We start from the raw sequence: 18,799 nt of genomic DNA on the forward strand, positions 1-18,799 counted from the left end.
AGCAAAAATAATATAAAAACAGGGAGAGGGACAAAACGTAAGAGACTCTTAAATGTAGAGAACAAATAGAGGGTTGCTCTATATAAATAGAGGGGTCATGGGAGAGGGGATGGGCTAAATGGGTGAGAGGCATTAAGGAATCTACTCCTGAAATCATTATTGTACCATGTGCCAACTAACTTGGATGTAAATTATAAAAAATAAATTATAGAAAGTAAAAAAAAAAAATTCCTGCCTATGTGACATATAAGAGGCAAGACTTTCTAAAGTAGGATGTATTATGGAAAACTAATAGCACCTAGCCTGGAAAATAAAAGGGAGCAAACTCCTATTTTGAATGAAAATTTGGGATTTTAAGATGAATTTCCCAATATACTTCATCATTTCCATTATTAAATAGAATTTTTAATCCTCAACAATGTGTATGTATTCACTCAATGGATACTAAATGTTCAGCCACAATCATTTGGGGTTCCTCAAAATTGTTTTCTATTAAAAAAGTCTTCTCATACTGGAAAATATTGTAAACCACTTTCCTAGCTTGATTGGCTTATACCTTCTGGCCCCATCATTTTTTAAAGGATAATAGCAAAGGTTCTAACAAGATCATTTTGGACTCTGGAAACAAGGCCACAAGAAGAAATGTTGATGTTGAACTTCCAGAGTAGTGTTAAGTGATTTTATGTGGTTGTGATTCAAAATAACCTGACCGCTTTAAGAAGTCCAGGTGCTGAGTCATTTTCTGAAACAGCCAGGGGAGGTTAATTAGAAGCAGCTGATAGTGGCATCACTTGCTGCCTTTTTTTTTTTTTTTTAAATAAATTGAGAAGGTTATTCTATGAAGAAGACAGAGTGCTATAAAAGGTGTACAAAGCTAAGTAAAGACTCATTTATACTCCCACCAATGAGGAAAAAAATCTGACTTAGTGAATTTAAGATAAAGTACCTTGGCAATATAAGAGTCATAATGGTTACTTCTCTTTTTCATGTTTATTTATTTTGAGAGAGAAAGAGCAAGAAAGTATGCATGGAGGAGCAGGTGAGAGAGAGAGAGAATCCCAAGCAGGTGCCTCACTGTTAGCAAACCAAACCGTGAGATCATAACCTGAGCCTAAATAAGAGTCAGGCCCTGGGGTGCCTGGGTGGCTCAGTCGGTTAAGCGTCAACTTCAGCTCAGGTCATGATCTCACAGTTCATGGGTTCGAGCCCTGTATCAGGCTCTGTGCTGACAGCCAGCTCAGAGCCTGGAGCCTATTTCAGATTCTGTGTCTCCCTCTCTCTCTGACCCTCCCCTGCTCATGCTGTCTCTCTGTCTCTCTCTCTCTCAGAAATAAATAAAAAACATAAAAAAAGAGGCAGAGAGAGAGGGAGACATAGAATCTTAAGCAGGCTCCAGGCTCTGAGCCGTCACCACACCCGACACAGGGCTGTGAGATCATGACCTGAGCCCCCTCCCCACCAGCGCCCCAGTAGTTCACTTTTATACTAAGTTCTTAACTTAAAAACCAGATATTAACTAACATGTGCATGGCAATGTAAAGAAATGGAAACTGGCCTCTGATCTCAAAGAAATTACAGAGGTTGGCAATATACCACGTGGTCACAAAAAGAATGGTAACATGTACTAGGTATCAAATGAGTGATGAAAGCAAGGAGTGTTGTAAGGATTGAAAGAAGAGAAGTGGCATCATCTTCTAAGGCAGTAAAGTTAAGACACTTGGATTTCTTGGGGCATCAGTTCCTCTGAAGGGGGTGCAGTGCTTCAGGGGTCACTAAAACAGAAAGCTTGATTGAGAGTGTGCATGAGGAGTAATTAGATACATCCCCTTCCAAATACCCTCCCCCTGGCTTGCATACCTAGACAGTTGCTCCTCCTTCCCTTCTGATCACTTGAGAAATTGAATGAGACTCTAGACTCAGGAGTGGGGTGCCTTGGTGAAATTATGACCTAAAACCCACATACTGAAAGGTGAGTATTCTCACTGCTTTCTTAGATTCTGTATTTGTCTTTTTAGCATCCATCACTAATTGTGATGGGCCAATTAACTATAGATTTTTTTTTTAATTTTCTGTATTCTTGAGGCTCTGACTTTTGTGACCTCAAGAGGAGAAACTGCCTCTTCTGGGGCTGGCTAATGCCTAAAAACAGTAAAACAACTTACTTGGAAATACATTTTTCAATATACAAGCCAACCAATCTGGAGTCCTTATCTAACTCGTATACACTGAGCCAACATTTCGCCTGCCCTGTATCAACTCAGGGCCAGGTACAGACAGCTAGGAAGAGCTCCCATGCCTGAAAGCTCATCAGAATCATTCACACTAGTCAGTCTTCAACTGCTTCCCCTTCCTTGCTTTGCCTTTCCCACAGAAACCCCAATAACGACTGGCCTATGCTTTCCCCTGGCTTCTGCTTCTTTCTGCCTCCTTGCTAAAATCTGGCATTTTCCCTGTGGCCCTGTGTGGCATGGTGTGCTCCCTTCTCTTGGGAAATGTAAGTAATAAACTCTCAATAGCATTATTCTGTCATCAGTCACCCATAATTCATCATCATGAATTAAAACTGGTGGGTACAAATGCAACAGTGAGAGCTTCCCCCACCCCATTCCCTCAAAGAAAGCAGGATCACTAGGCTATGTGCTGTTTTATTAGGGACCCCCTAACTAAATACCTTTTGATCTCTTCTCATGAAGTAGTCAGCTTTCTAGAGAAGAATCCGGTACCCTGCCATTAGGATATAGGCCTACAACTCAACTATCTGAGTTTGGAAGTTTGAAAAATCAAAACAATTAAAAGAAGTAGCCAAGACAGTTAATTCTTAACACAACTAAAATAATTAGGCTAGAATTCCTTCACTTAACCAAGTCCCAATAGATAATTTGCATCCCTTCATGAGCCATGGGGCGGAGAGAACAGATGAGGACATTTAATTTTATTTTCCCACTCATGAATAAACACCACACCCCTCTAACTGGTCATCCTGAAGCAGAGCAGGAAGAAACACAGAAGAAAAATAGGAACCAAATTCTCCTTGTTCCACTTGCCTAAGAACCTATCCGTGATAAAATTAAATAAGTTATTTTCCAGTAACCTGCTGTGAAAACAAACATACTATTGAAAAATTCATAAGATTTTATTGAAAAATTTCATAAGATATAAGCAGGTGTGTGTGTGTGTGTGTGCGCGTGTGTATAGCTTTGCCCTTTGAAATAAATATTCGTTGTAATCTACTTGTTTCATCCTGCCTCCAAAATTTACTATAGTAAATGAAACCTGGTAACACATTCCCAATGAAAGCCTGGAGGAAGAAGTACATACTTCAGAGGATTTCTGGCAGTTAGCCAAGACTTCTAGCTATAGACTGTTTTTAGTAGTCTTGGGTATTCTGTTCTTAAACCGTGAATGGCACTGCTTTCAGGAGCTGTGGATGACTGATGAGCAGTAATCATCAAGGATCCCAGGAGGCAGAGAAGCTGCCACTCTTCTTTCTGTTCACTGAAATCACATCTAGCATTATGTTTCTCCTTTTTTTTTTTAAGAAACCAAACCAGTTTGAAAAAAAATTTGTCACCTGGCCAACTGAGAACAAGTTCATGTTTCTGTAATTCTATATTATATATATGGACGCCTGCTTCTTATAGATGACATACATAACCATGAAGTGACTGGTTTTTTGTTTTTTCCTATTACTGAGAGCCTCTCCTGGTTCTGAAGAGGAAAGCGAGACTGGCCAGTTGGGGACTTTGCTCAAGGATAGCTGATTGAATGAGTTTACCAAGAATTATGAGTGCCATCTAAATCAAAGAATCGTGGAAGATCAAGCAAGATATGGAAGCATAAGCGTCATTAGGCCCAAAAGTCATTTGACAGATTCTTAAGGATTTACCTTAGGTCAGTCATTGAGACAGGGCCTTACTAGTGAACAGGGCAGAATCTCTGCCTGGAATCAACACTCTAGTAGACATTTAGGCAAATAGGCAAGTATAAAATGTGCTATGATAAAGTGATCCAGAGGATGCTATAGAAGCATATATTCAGAGGGACAGTTAGCCTGATGTTGGTAGTTCAGGGAAAGCTTCTCTAAAGATAGGATGATAAGGCTTCTTTACTAGTTAGGACATAAAAAGATGCAAGAAAACTCACATCGCTTGTAATAATGACCAGATAAAATAAAAATCATAATTTTCCATGGGGCTGTTGGAAAGCAGTGGATGGAGTAAGACCTTAATGAACTAAATTCTGTAGAGATGTCTGGGTCCAGGGGGACATGAATGAGTAGAGAGGTGTGGCATTACCATAGAGAGAAGGGTCTGGTCTAAGTATAAGTAGGTGGAGGAGCAAGCCTGTGACACTCTGGGAAACTTTGGAGATTCGAGAAGAAACCAGCTGAGATTTTTTGCCAGCGGTATAAGCTGGGAGGACAGGCTTGGATCTAGAAAGACCTCAGTTATGAAAACAAATCTCTTAGGACTACAGCCAACCCCCCAAATTTGCTAAGAAAGCAGCAGTAGAGAGAATATACTAAGTCTTGCACATTCTCATGGTGCTTGGATTTTTGGGCCTTGCTGAAGTTGAAAACAAAGGTGAATCAAAATGTTTGGAAAACAGACTATTCCCCTCTAACTCAAACATTGACAAGATCAAAAAATTCAAGCCTTTGCAGAAGACCAGGAATTGGGCTAATTGCAGGTGAACTCAATCTAATTAAAACTATATCCTAGCCCCAGTTCAACTTAATTTGTAAAGGAGTTCCTCACTTAATTTCCATTGTTCCTTTTTTCCACCACAACATCCAGAATAAAAATTAAAATTATGTAACATCCCAAAATGTAGGCAATACAATCCATAATCAATAAAAAGGCAATGGAAGCAGACATAATAGGTGAACCGGGTATTGGAATCATTATGTAAGGACTTGAAAGTGACAATTATAAATTTGTTTTAAAAAATATATAGAGGGAAAGATGGATTCAGGGAATGTCAGGAGAGAAATAGAAACTCCTAAAAATGGACATTTTAGAACTGAAAAATCTAAAAAATTAATTGAATGAGTAGTGTCACAACAAACTTAACACTAGAAAACAAGGCATCAGTAAGTTTGAAGATAGGTTGATAAGAATTATCTACTCAGAAGCACAGGGAGAAAAAAATGAGCAGAACACCGATGAACTCGACAGTATCAAGTGATCTAACATACATGTATTTTGGAGTCCCAGAAAAAAAGAAATATGACAGGAAAAAAACTTTGTTTTGAAAACGTAATGGCCAAAAAATCTTTCAAAATTTAATTTAAAACATCAAACCACAGATGTGAGCTCAGCAAACTTCAAGAAGGTTAAATACAAAGAAAATCACATCCAAGTACACAGTATTCAAACTGTTGAAAACAAGGATAAAGGAGATGAGAATAAGTAGGAGTTAGGCAGGCAAGGGTGGTCAGGGAACAAGGGAGATTGTATTCTAGGCAAAGGAGACAACATATTTAATGCCCAGAGAAATTCCTGGTTTTAAGAATTTAGAGAAATTTCGGGGGTTTAAGTGGAGAGAATAGTGAAAAGTGAAGTTAGAGAGGTAAGCAAGAGCCATACAGAGGGCCTTCTAAGCACATTAAGGGAAATGAGAAGCAAAATTATATCCTGGATAATATAATCAGATTTGTCTTTATAAACAGTCACTATATGGCTACATTGTGTTTTGTTTGGAGCAACACAGATGGAGGCAGGAAGAGGCTATTACAGTAACCCAGTCATCAAAGAATGTTTAGAACTTGAGATGTGGCAGTGTAGATGGAGAGTTACAAATAGACTCAAGGGCTATGTAGGAGCTGGAAGACATACAGCCTCATGGATGTTTAAGTGCAAAGGAGAATGGAGTAAAAGGTGGCTGTTACAGCTGTCTAACTTTTCCGGGTTTGCCACCCTCATGTCACTCTTATTACTTAGTGCCAAATAGAATGATTGCCTTCAAATACAATTTTGATCATGCTACTTCCCTGCTTAAAGCTCTTCAGTGGCTCCTATTATGTTTCTGCTTGAAATCTTTCCATGACTTCCCACCTTACCCAGAAAGCTAGAGTCCTTACAATGGCTTACAAAGCTCTCCATGATCTGCCCCCGACATAACTCCCCACCTTGCTCACTCTGCTTCAGCTATACTGGTTTCCAATGTGAGATCTGGCCTAGATATAGAAATGTGGGAAACTCCAGAGGTTAGGAAAATGAGAAGGGACCAACAAAAGAAAAATCAGTGGCCAGAGAGCTAGAAGGAAAGTCATGGAAGAGTCAATCATGTCACTCTCCTGCCCAGAATTTCTAATGGCTCCCATCACCTACAGAAAAAACTTTCTAACCTTTCAGTTTAGAATAATGGGGGAGAGGGACAGAGAGTTAAAATGCAGATTTCTAGACTCACCCCCAGAGGTCCTTGTTTATCTAAAGTTAATTGCTGGAATGTGTACTTTAAGAAGTACTGCCCACTCTCAAAAAATGGATGATGGTGGTCCATGGATCACATATTAGAGAAACATGGACTATAGTATCAAATCTCACACACAAGGCCCCTAATGAGTTGTTCTATGTCTCCTGACTCCTTTCCTACCATTCTCCATTTCTAGGACTTTCTCCTTCAACATTACAAAGCAGCTTTCCATTTCCCCTACATACCATACACCCATGCCTCTGTACAAAGGTTCACCTCAAATTGTCTGCCTGGATAACTCCATTCAAGTACCTGCTATAAAACTACCTTCTCTGGTTTTCTCAGAGGATTTAAGAGCACCTTTTATCTATGGTATGTTTTCTTGTTTGGGAGTATGCAAGGGCACAACATTCTCAGTATTGTTAGCACATCTATGTAGATATGGCACTTCTTGACTCTGTATATCTGCCCTAGACTATAAACTTCATGAAGGCAGAGACTATTCTCCAATCTTTCCAGTACTGAGCATCTTGGTTGGTACATGGAAGGGGATCAATTTTTGGCTTAGTGGCTGTTCCTAGGTCCTATAGGTGCTAAGCTGAACAGTTAAAATCTGAGCCTAGATCTTCAAATTCCTGATGCAAAGTTCTGTCCAGGTGTCTGTTGTACCTTCTTGATGATCTAAGTGTATGTCACTTGCATCGGTCTTTGTCTCACTGGTAGCATTTGACATTTTATTTCATGTTTAAAGTCCTTAGGAAACAAGTTTTGTGTTCTGCTTCAGGGCATAAATCTCTCTAGGGCAGCAGGCTAAAACTGACTCAACCTCTGTGTTTCCCACAGGACCTAGGAGAGTATCCAGAACTTAGCAGAATTTTAAAAATGTATATTTTTTAATTAACGAATGATTTAGCAATTTATGTAACAGGGCTAAGCAAGGACAACCTCATCCGTACTCAGTGTTTTATTATTTTTTTTAACTTGCTTTTAAAGATTTTACTGCTAAACCCACAGCCTTGCCCCACCCCGCGCCTTTGCGTCTGACGTCACAGTCCCGACTTGAACTACCAATCCCAGAATGCCGCGCAAAGAGGCGGGTTCTACGGAAGCAGCCGCGTGATTGGCAAGCGGAGGCGTTTCCTTCCGGTGGGAAGGGCCCTGGAGGCGGGGACTAGGGGGAGGTATTTGAACATTATTACCGGGTTGGGCGGGCCCCGTCTGGGAGGGGTTTGTGGGTGAGCCCTGGGTCCCCCGCCCGCTGAGGAGATGGATGAGGACGGGCTTCCTCTCATGGGGTCGGGCATAGACCTGACCAAGGTTTGTAAACGACCGAGTTGAACTTAGGCGACCTGGGAGGAGGATGGGGGAAGGAACCCTCGGTTCCCAGGGACACCCCATCTCCATATCCAACCGCGTCACTGGCCCCGGGCCTCTCCGGTCCTGCTCTCGGGAGGGAAGAGTCCTACAGTTCACCTTAAAAAGGGGTCCCTCCTGATCCGTTTAAAGGGGTGGTGTACCTTTCCTGCTCTTTGCTTCCCAAATTAGGAGTCGCTCTACGCTCGGGTTACACAGGTTACGCGCGGCGACAGAAGCAAGTTGCGACCTCTAACCCTACCTCTTTTATATGGTCCCCAAGTTTTTTGTGTGTTTATGTGTGTTGCCTTTTTATGTTAAAGTTCACAAATATTTGTGAATCCAAAGCGCATACTCAAACTTTGCAGCTTCTGTCATCAGACACCCCACCCCACAGTTTAGGAAAACAGGTTAGTGACTATTCGTAGTACTTAGAGTAACTCATGTAATACAGCAAAATGCCCCGTTATGATTATATATAATTGACGTCAAAGGGTTTGCATGGTGTACTTCTTCCTGTACAAATCATGTTTGTTTTTACATAACACAGGTGCCAGCTATTCAACAGAAAAGAACGGTGGCATTTCTAAACCAATTTGTGGTGCACACTGTACAGTTCCTCAACCGCTTTTCTACAGTTTGTGAGGAGGTAGGTCTGATGATACTGGTTTAATGAGGAGCCTAGAAATCATCTTGTACTTTTGAAGGTGGCAGATGAGTAAAACAAGAGTCAGTCTAGGTGCTCATGGACCATGACCTCTTGTCATCCAGTTATTGTGTTGACAAACCATAAATCCTCTTTGATTATGTGTCATCAATCACCTTTATGTGCCTAAAGAGAACAAAAGGAATTCCAGGATTTCACAATTGAAAAAATTTTTTTATTTTGAAATTTGTTTCTCTTACCCCAAAGATTTACATTTCCCCCCCAAGATATATATCTTTACATGCACATTGTTTTCAGTTCATATTAAAATTATTTTACACCCCTTGATCCAAAAGATGGTTGGGGAAGTAGCCTCAAAATATAACTTCAGTATCAAATATCATTATGAAAATAATAAAAATACTTTTAGCAAATGACTTGTGAAATGAGAATTGAGTACTTATTTAAGATTCAAGGACCCCTGTTTCTTCTTAAAAAGCCAATAAGGAGAATGGGGAAGTAAATGGGAACCCTGGGTTGAAATCAGGTTTAAGAAAGGAGAAAGAGGAGTAAAATGAGATCATTCACAGGTGAGTCAATAAAAATAACATTAATTCATTCTGTCTTATTTATAAGATATAGCTTTAGCAAGTAGTTTTGTTAGATGTGTTGTTATTAACAAAAATTGCTTGGAGACAGGAAAACTATTTTCATTTGTATCACATCTTATTTTTGTCTAGTTAACAATCTCTAGTTAAAATCTCTTCTGCCTTCTCGCTAAAAGAAAACAAAGTGAAATATGATAATCGATACAGTAAGAGACTCAGTTCATTATATATAGTTTTAATTTTTTAATGTTTTATTTATTTTTGAGAGAGAGAAAGCATGAGCAGGGGAGGGTCAGAGAGAGAGGGAGACACAGAACCCAAAGATAGGCTCCAGGCTCTGAGCTGTCAGCACAGAGCCCGACCCGGGGCTCAAACCTAGGAACCGTGAGATCATGACTTGAGCTGAAGTCAGACGCTTAACCAACTGAGCCACCCATGTGCCCCTAGTTTTAATTTTTTAAATGTTTATTTTTGAGATGGTGCATGAGCAGGGGAGGGGCAGAAAGAGGGGGAGACACAGAATCTCAAACACGCTCTAGGCTCAGAGCTGTCAGCACAGAATCCAATGCGATGCGGGGCTCAACCCCACAAACCAGGAGAGCCACCCAGGTATCTAACAGGCCCAGAGGCTAGGTGCTTTCTTCCAGGAGTTTTATCACCTACTGCTGCTTCTCTAAATGGGATATAGAATGGACTGACTAAGGATTTGGTCCTTCACTTTTTATACCAGGGTAGGGTGGAGAGAGACAATTCACGGATTGTAAGCAGAAAGGAGCAAATACCCCATCCACATACTCCTCATCACCAGGTAAAACAACAACAACAACAACAACCAGCAAACACAGATGTGAAGGCAACTTGGTTAAGCTGCCCTGAGGCAGGGATAGCCTTTGCAGTGCTTAACACTTTTCACTGCCTAGGAAATGAGTGCTATTTGGTAAAGACTAAAGCCAATATAACAATAATCCCCTCTTTATTGATTGCTTATGCATTATCAGAGCCTCCTGATTCACTCTTTAACCCCCTTCTGTACCTCTCTCAACTCTCCCTCAACTGTTTTGAATATTTCACTATTCCTTTGTTCTTCCTTGAACCCTCGAAGAAAAAAGTTTCTTGACCAAAAACTCATGAAGTTTAGAGGTAGTTTATTGCCTTTTTCTCTTTAATGGGTGGTGGTCTAGGGTTGATTATAATGACTATAACCCATTATTTACAATTCATACTTTAGTAGTCTGGATATTTATGTCAGTTATAGACTGTTTGCTTGGTGTGATGACAATAACATTTATTTTTGTGTACTTGCTCTGTGTAGGTATTATACTATGTGCTCTACATGCATTTATTCATTACAGCCCAGCCCTGTGAGAGAGGTCCAATTATCTCTTTTTTAGAAATATAGAAATTAAGGGGTGCCTGGGTGGCTCAGTGGGTTAAGCGTCCGACTTGACCTCAGGTCATCATCTCGCAGTTTGTGAGTTTGAGCCTGGCACCTGGCTCTGTGCTGACAGTGTGGAGCCTTGAACCTGCTTTAGATTCTGTGTCTCCTCTCACTCTGCCCCTCCCCCACTTGCACTCAGTCGGTTTCTCTCAAAAATAAACATTTTTTTAAAATTAAAAAAAAAGAAATACAGAAATTAAGATGTAGAGAGATTTAAATCATTTGCTTACTCATTTATTCATTATTAGACATATATTTGTTTACATATTATTTATAGCTGCAGTTGCTACTCTAACTTACCCACATTCAAACAGCTAGAAAGGAACAAAGTTGGGGTTCCAACTCTGATCTAATAACTGTAAAAACCAAAAGCATTTCACTCGTCTGTTACGTTGCCCCTTCTGATCTGGATAAGAGGCATGTTTACATCATTTCCAAGTGAGAGGTTGTAATGAGCTATTTCAAAATTTATTTTTTAGATTTGTATTCTCTTCTTTGCTATGCCATATCCATTTGATGTTATATCTTTTTCGATATGATATGATAAATTCCAAGGGCATAATATATGTATTCAAACATCAGGTGCCACTTTTTCCCCTCGAGTTAAGATCAATGTAATTTTTCAAAATGGGCTGTCATTTGTTAACAGCACCTATTAGACCTGTATTCTTGTTTAGTTAAAGCCTTAAGCAGGAGCCAAAATGACTGTTTTCCTCAGCAAAAAAGGAATAAATAAACAAATAGACTTTTTAAAAAAAGAAAGAGAAAAGTGAAAAACTTAACTTTTAAAAAACTTTCTGGACACCAGAGTACTTTATAACTCTTCTAATGACTGAAACCAGGATAAGTAGAAAGGTTGAAAGCCGGAGAAAGGAAGGTAGTTGAATCAGACCTAAGCTACAAAGTTCTTCCTTCACAAATCCCCAGTAAGCATTTCTATTCTGGGCCTCACTCAGAAAAAATCTTATGGTGGCCCATCGGGTGTGCAAATTTAAAACAGAATGGGGTAGGAAGTACAATGCAAGTTCTATGCATATTATAGATAAAACTGAGCAGAAATTTAACCTTATAATGAATTTTAAAGTCAAAGGTACTCTGTAAACAGGGCCATCATATGTGTTATTTTGACTCAGACTTGTAATATGCCTAAAATACTGAGTTCTTAATCATTTTCAAATATTCCAAACTTTTTTTCTAAATTCTTTAAGAATAAGAAAAAAAATGCTGGGAATTCTCATATAACCTAACAGATTTTAGTGTGCTTATCTTCTGCATCTAATTTTTAATCCCACCATCAGACTTAATCTTCAACCAAATAATCTTGCTATATTTACTGCTACAACTTTTACAACTGCTGGGTTTAAGTGCCAGATGAAGCTTAATAAAACCACTGATTGCTTCCCTTTCTGGCTTATAGGACACAACCAACCCAGTGTAATATACCAAGGGAGCCATGATTTTAAAATGTTGTTTCTCTTGTTGAGAATTGGGTATGCAAACTGGATATTTTACAAACCTGAAAAGCCACAGTATTTTATTTTTGTTTCCATGTTCAACTATTAACTCCATATTTATTCCTTTCATCCTTTTTTTTGGTCACTTTAATGAATTTCACCACCTTAGAAAGAGGTAGGTGATAAATCAAGAAATTTTCAGCTTGTCTGACAAACTTCAGGTACCTTGCAAATTACCCTATGGTCCCAAAGCAAGACGTTTCACGTTTGCTTTAAATCCTTATAAAGATAGGAGTGCCTGGGTAGCTCAGGCTCAGGTCATGGTCTCACGGTTCATGGGTTTGAGTCCCCCATTGGGCTTTGTGCTTTGGGCCCTGTTCTGACAGCTCAGAGCCTGCTGCAGATTCTGTGTCTCTAGCTCTCTCTGCCCCTCCCCTACTCACGCTCTGTCTCTTCCTTCTCTCAAAAATAAACATTAAAAAATTTTTTTAAAAACTCCAGATAAATAACATCTATTTTCGAAAATAGGTCAGAGTAATTTGATTTCTTTTTTTTTTAAGCACAGTAGCATCTTAGTGTTTATAAGAAATGGATTGATTACCTATTAGCTTTGAATAACAAAATTTCTATGTATGCAATGCCTGGGAATTTTCCATCTTGATGTGTGTTTTCCTAATTAATGTATATATACACAAATATATATGTGTGTGAATATATATATACACATGTACATACGTGTGTGTGTATATACATATATATATATTTTTTTTTTTGACAAGTTTTAAGTTCACAGCAATACTGAGCAGAAAGCATTGAGTTCCCATGTGCTCCTTGCTTCCCTGAGTTCAGCAAGCATAACTTCCCCCATTATCAACTTTCCTGGTCAGTGTTGTTACACTGTACATTGACACATCGTCACCCAGAGTCTATGGCATCATGTTCTCACAATGTATAATTCTTTCAAACAATGTAAAAATTATTTCTGTCTTTGAAAGATAGTTACTAATTTTGTATCTGGATTTGGAGTTTTTAAGTTCAGATGGTTTTACTTGTATGAAAACTCAGTTTTCTGTTCTTTAAAATTGTCATGATAATAGTTCCTACTTTATGCATTTGGTGTGAGGTTTCAAATGATACATTGCATTTACAGTGTAGCATAGTAAGGTGGATGCTCACACATTTACAATGCTGGTGATTATTGCTTAAAAGTACATTTATATAGAGGCGCCTGGGTCACTCAGTTATGCATCAAACTTCGGCTCAGGTCATGATCCTGCCCCACATTGGACTCTGTGCTGACAGCCTAGAGCCTGAAGCCTGCTTCAGGTTTTGTGTCTCCCTGTCTCTCTACCCCTCCCCTATTCACACTCTGTTTCTGTCTCTCTCTCAGAAATAAATAAAAATTTTGAAAAGTATATTATATAAATATACCTAAACAATTAATTCATCTTTTTCTTTTTATGTATTCACTTTAATCAAGCCAATGCATGTATTTATAAATAAGCTAGAAATTATTTCACTTTACAAATTAATTTGTTATAGGATTTCTGCAGTTACTAAGCTTTTCTGTAAAATACTGACGAAATGTGGAAAAACATAATTTTCATGATTTCCAGGAAAACACTTATAATTTGGAGAGGAATTCATTCATCTGATGTTTCATAAACCTGTGTTTATATTTATTGTAAAGCATTATATGAACAAATGCTAGAAGTCAAAGTTAAAAGAAATCAAAGCTTTGAGTGCCATTAAAACTAGATTCTAGTGTTAGAAATAAAACATTATAAAATTAAAAAATATATAAAATTAAAAATTGTAGCTTTATAGATACCAGGATGTTCATCTTAAAAATGTCTTGTGAAAAAGTTCTACATTGTGACTGCTTTCAGGGTTTTTCTCCCCTAAATGTGGGCAAAATGACCATTGCTTGGAGTGTTAACATTCTGCTTGAGAGCTAGTCAGGATCTTGATCATAAGCCAGAAAGCAGTCAGAATGCTGCATATCTGCCAACTGTCAATGGGCCAACTGCCTTGGACTTGACACTGAATATAATAATGTTTAAGATTAGGGAGTTTTAAATAAATGCTCTAATGGATCATATTTTATGGTGTTACTTTTACTTGTGTGGCTATATATAGTGTATATACACACATGGGTAATTTAATTGTACAGAATAACTAGAGCATGGGAAGCTTTTGGTTCTGTTTTATCTTGGATGTTGATGGTAGGTTGATTCCTTTTGCTTTTTAGTACTGTTAATTTTTTCTCTTGGTTTTACTTCTTTCTAACATGAACTGCTCATCTGTTAATTTCATCTTCTTTTTATTTTCAGACTTAAAAATTTTTATTTTGGGACTAATTATATATATTTAAGTGTTTAAGTAACTTTTAAAGGCAAATCTTGTTCCAAGCTGTCTTGGGCTAATTTTTATTCTTTTCTGTGAAGAATTCCTTCATTCATCAACAAATAATTATTAGAGTCCTATTAAGTATCAAGTACTGTTCTGGGCATGAGGGATATAGCAGTGAACAAAAAACTCTGTCCCAGAAGAAGTTTACCTTCTGATTCCAATGACTGATTATAGATAGCTCTGATGAGTTTGATAAGGCTGAAAATACAATTTTTGCTTATCTGTGAATACAATTTTATAAAGTAGCTGTGAAGCATGCTAATGGAAGTTACAAAAATACGTACTTGAGCTCCCATTCCTACTCCTATAAATAAAAGTGTAATACATTGGAAAATGACTAATATTTAAACCATAGTGGGTTCCTGTTGTTTTTCAAATCTGCCCTTTGTTACCCTTGTTAACAGCTCATTTCAGTCCGACTTTGTCCTTCTGATCTTATTCCAGAAACTGGCAGATCTTTCTCTTCGTATCCAGCAAATTGAAACAACTCTCAATATTTTAGATGCAAAGGTTTGTATTTCTGAATAATTTATAGTATAAGCTTTGCATATACCAACTTTCTCAGTCATACTTAACTTTAGTTGAATTGGAAATTAAATTTAGCTCCTGCATCCATGAGGTGGTACAGTGTTTTGTGTTTGTTTTTAATTCATTATAATTGCAAAGGAAATGATACTCATTATGAACTATTAACTGAGTCTGTTTAAATGTACACAGGAATTGAAATTTCTTTCATTATTCTAGTCAAAAGCATGTGAATAACATGTTAACAAATTGGGCTATTTCTATAGTTCATTTGATAGAAAATTCACAGTTATCTTAATAGTAATCATTTGGGGGGCACCTGGGTGGCTCAGTCCATTAAGCGTCCGTCTTCGACTAAGGTCATGATCTCACAGTTTGTGGGTTCGAGCCCCACATCGGGCTCTGTGCTGACAGCTAGCTCAGAGCCTGGAGCCTGCTTCAGATTCTGTGTTTCCCTCTTCCTCTGACCCTCCCCTGCTCATGCTGTCTCTCTCTCTCTCAGAAATAAATAAAAACATTTAAAAAAATTTTTTTTAAATAGTAATCATTTGGTAACACAGTACAAATTAATAAAAGTTCAGATGTCTCCAGAGCAAAATTTGGAGAAAATATCTATTTCCTGTTTTCAAATATCAAATATATTGAATGCTAATGAAGAATACCAGTTTTGAGGTCAGAAGTTACACAATATAACTAGCGAAAATAGAAAACTGTTTTGATTTGAAAGCTTTCAGGTTTTGTGTTTTCCCTGATTATAAAGTAATGGAGACCCTAGTATATTTTTGTCTTTTATAAAAAAAAAAATTGATCTGAAAAAAATGCTTATTGAATATTTATGAGGAAGTAAAATGGCTAATGTCATTAGCATAAAGATTAGAATGTCTAATTTGTACTTTCTACGTCTTGTGGACTTCAGCCGCTATGTTTCTCTCAGCACGTTTCTGTAGCTTGGAAAATTTAGGATACCTGGCCTTGACCATGTTTAAGATACTCTCCTAGCAGCCATACCTATTTGTAACTATTTGGGCCATAGCCACTATGCTAAGTATTGTCATCAGTCAGCAGTTCTCAATGAATATTGCTGCTTCAGACCTGTTTCTTTTCATTATTATTCATTATGAGTATGTGTCTTATTTTAATGTTTGGGCAATTCTGGAGTTAAAGTCCATAGTCACAAGTTAAGTTACTGTGTAGCTAACTTAACTTTAATCATTTCCAGAACCTTAATTATTTCCATAACCATAAAATTAATCCCTAAAGTCAGCCAAACATCTGACAAACATCTATCACTGATAATCAGAACGAAATCAGAAAAGTGGGTTTGCATGGATCTTGCAGATCCAACCTGAAATATATAACCACTGACAACATGCCTATCTTTTGTGTATTAAAAATAACACATTTTAGTAATATTTGGTGATAAATGCTTAAAGAAAGAAAAAGAGAATGGGCTGTCAAACATTAAAATGTGATGACAAGAGTTTTGTCATTTCCCAGATCATTCACATTTAAAATGTGCTACAAAGGACTTTCTTTCTTTCTTTCTTTCTTTTTTTTTTTTTTTTTACAAAGCATGTTTAATAAAAATCTCTTTACAATAACTTTGTGAGTTAAGTTTTCTTATCCCCACTTTTCAGGGGAGAAAATTGAGGTCTAGGGAGATTTACAGAATGTCACATAGCTTGTGACTTAAACCTACACAATCTGACTCCAAAGCCCTTGCTTTTTATTCCCTGAACTAAGAATCCTTATATTTTAAAAGATAATTCCCAGGAAAAGAATGGTTATAAGCTAAGTCAGATTAATGGAAAATCATTCAGGAATATTTTACTTGTGAATGACTTTCACTTTTAAATAGTTTATGGCATGGAGAATTTCAGACACCAAAGATGAGATTTTATAAACCCTATTTCTTTTTTTTAATGTTTTTTAAAAATGTATTTATTTTTGAGAGAGAGAGAGAGCACGAGCAGGGGAGGGGCAGAGAGAGAGACTGAGACGCAGAATCTGAAACAGTGTCCAGACTTTGAGCTGTCAGCACAGAGCCTGACATGAGGCTCGAACTCACAAACCGTATATCATGACCTGAGCCAAAGTCAGACGTTCAACCAACTGAGCCACCCAGGTGCCCCTATACACCCTATTTCTATAGGCTTAAGAACTTAAAATAGCTATTTAAAACACACACACCTAGAAACTTACAGTGTTTAAGAGCTAATCTTATCCTCATAATACCAACATTAATTTTCTCTTCTTAGTTGTCATCTATCCCAGGCCTAGATGATGTCACATTTGAAGTTTCTCCTGTAAACACCACTGGTATCACAAATGAATCACATTCTGAAACCACTTCAGAGAAATCACAGGTGAGCATTTTAAGTTCCAGGAAACATGACCAGCTTGTCTTGGTTAAACCAGATAAACATAGCAGCAGGTTTGAAGGAAGAAGCTAAATGAAGATGTAAAACTTTAAATAGTAAGATTTTAAACCCTTAAGATAGAAAATGAAATTTGAAAAGAAATGAGCTGTTTTATTATTATTTTGAGGATCTCTCTGAAGTTAATATTTTCCTTGCCTATGAAAGAGAAACTATTTACAGGACCAGAAGAAATCTTGAGCGTAATAATGTTCTTCAGGTTCTTTATGGACATTTTCCCTTCATTATTATCAGAAGTATACTTTTAAAATGTTTTACTATAAAAACTTTCAAACACACAATAATAAAATAGTACAGTGAATACTTAAATGCCCATTACCCACCCTGATTCTCTAATAAAGATTTGGTACATTTGCTTCATCTATCTTTTTTGTCCCTTGCTAAAACAATGAATCCTGGGCATCATACCATTTCACCACTGTGTAACTCCTTGAGCATCTCTGAAAAGTTCTGGCATTTTCCTGTATAACCACAATGCCTTTATCATACACGATATAATTAACAGTAATTCCCAAGTACCATCTTGTTACTCCAAGTATGCTCCAGGCACCAGCAGCATGGGCATTACCTGGGGAGCTTGTCAGCAACACAGACTCTCAGGCTCCATGCCAGACCTACTGAATCAGAATCTATATTATAAGAAGATACCCAGGGGATTTGTAGTCTCTTAAAATTTGAGAGTACTGGTTTAGAAATACCACACATCTAAAAAGTGTGGGTTTGGATTGATTTGCTCAAATCAGCATCCTAGGAAGGGCCACGCTTTGCATTTGGTTCTTATGTCTTAAAGTGTTCATTTATGCTCTGTATACATTTCAATTTTATATTACTTTTTATTCCAAGAAATAAAAATTCTCATTGTTGAACAGACGATCTCTAGTGTATCTCAGTGGGGTATTAAAATTCAAAATAAAATAATCACTAAAATTGTGATCTGTCTAGTGATACTGAACATTTGTACGTTGAGATACTTTTCATAGGATATTTTTTAGGTTATGGTTACTTTGGCTGTGATGATAATGACTACCATGTGGAGGGTGCTTACTGCGTACCTACCAAGCATGCTTCTGAGTGCTTTTCAGAAATTAACTCATTTAATTCTCACAATAGCCCTGTGAAGTCAATACTTCACTTCACACTTCTACTTTACAGATGGGTGAAATGAGGTACATAGAGGTTAAGTAACTTGCCACGGGTCAGAAAATAAGAGTAAGAACTGGAATTTCAATGCACGCAATCTGGTGCCAAGAGTCCTAGCTCTTATCTGCTAGACTACACTGTCTCCAGCACCTGTGTTGAATTCATTAAATAATATATTGAACACATATGGTACAAAGCTGTGGGAGGAGCCATAAATTTGTTATAGCCTATATTTGGGGAATGAATTAGATGACCATTTACTTAGCAATTAGATATTAGAAAATTAACTTCCATTTAATTTATATAGTAAATTTCATTATGATGGCCATTGGAGTATATATAATATACAAGAAGAAATCCAGATGTGT

The 18,799-nt window shown here is 37.6% G+C and overlaps 1 protein-coding gene across 8 annotated transcripts in view; it reads left to right on the plus strand.

Annotated features, from left to right (window-relative positions):
• The first annotated feature begins 7,606 nt into the window (after positions 1-7,606).
• WASHC3 (WASH complex subunit 3) overlaps positions 7,607-18,799 on the plus strand; it is a 120,814-nt gene continuing 109,621 nt past the window's right edge. For 5 of the 8 annotated variants that reach the window (XR_013337128.1, XR_013337127.1, XM_077772271.1 and 2 more), the window contains exons 1-5: positions 7,607-7,734; positions 8,321-8,419; positions 9,755-9,832; positions 14,773-14,838; positions 17,112-17,219. Coding sequence is in view for 6 of the 8 variants with exons in the window: in XM_077772271.1 (XP_077628397.1) it covers positions 7,684-7,734; positions 8,321-8,419; positions 9,755-9,832; positions 14,773-14,838; positions 17,112-17,219 (402 nt within the window). In the remaining 2 variants the exon portion in view is untranslated. The remainder of the gene's footprint in view (positions 7,735-8,320; positions 8,420-9,754; positions 9,833-14,772; positions 14,839-17,111; positions 17,220-18,799) is intronic. The other 3 variants (XM_077772272.1, XM_077772273.1, XM_077772274.1) reach the window with 2 other exon arrangements.

This window comes from Crocuta crocuta, unplaced genomic scaffold (genome assembly GCF_008692635.1).
Source record: "Crocuta crocuta isolate KB4526 unplaced genomic scaffold, BGI_CrCroc_1.0 scaffold216, whole genome shotgun sequence".
In the NCBI taxonomy this organism is placed as follows: Eukaryota; Metazoa; Chordata; class Mammalia; order Carnivora; family Hyaenidae; genus Crocuta; species Crocuta crocuta.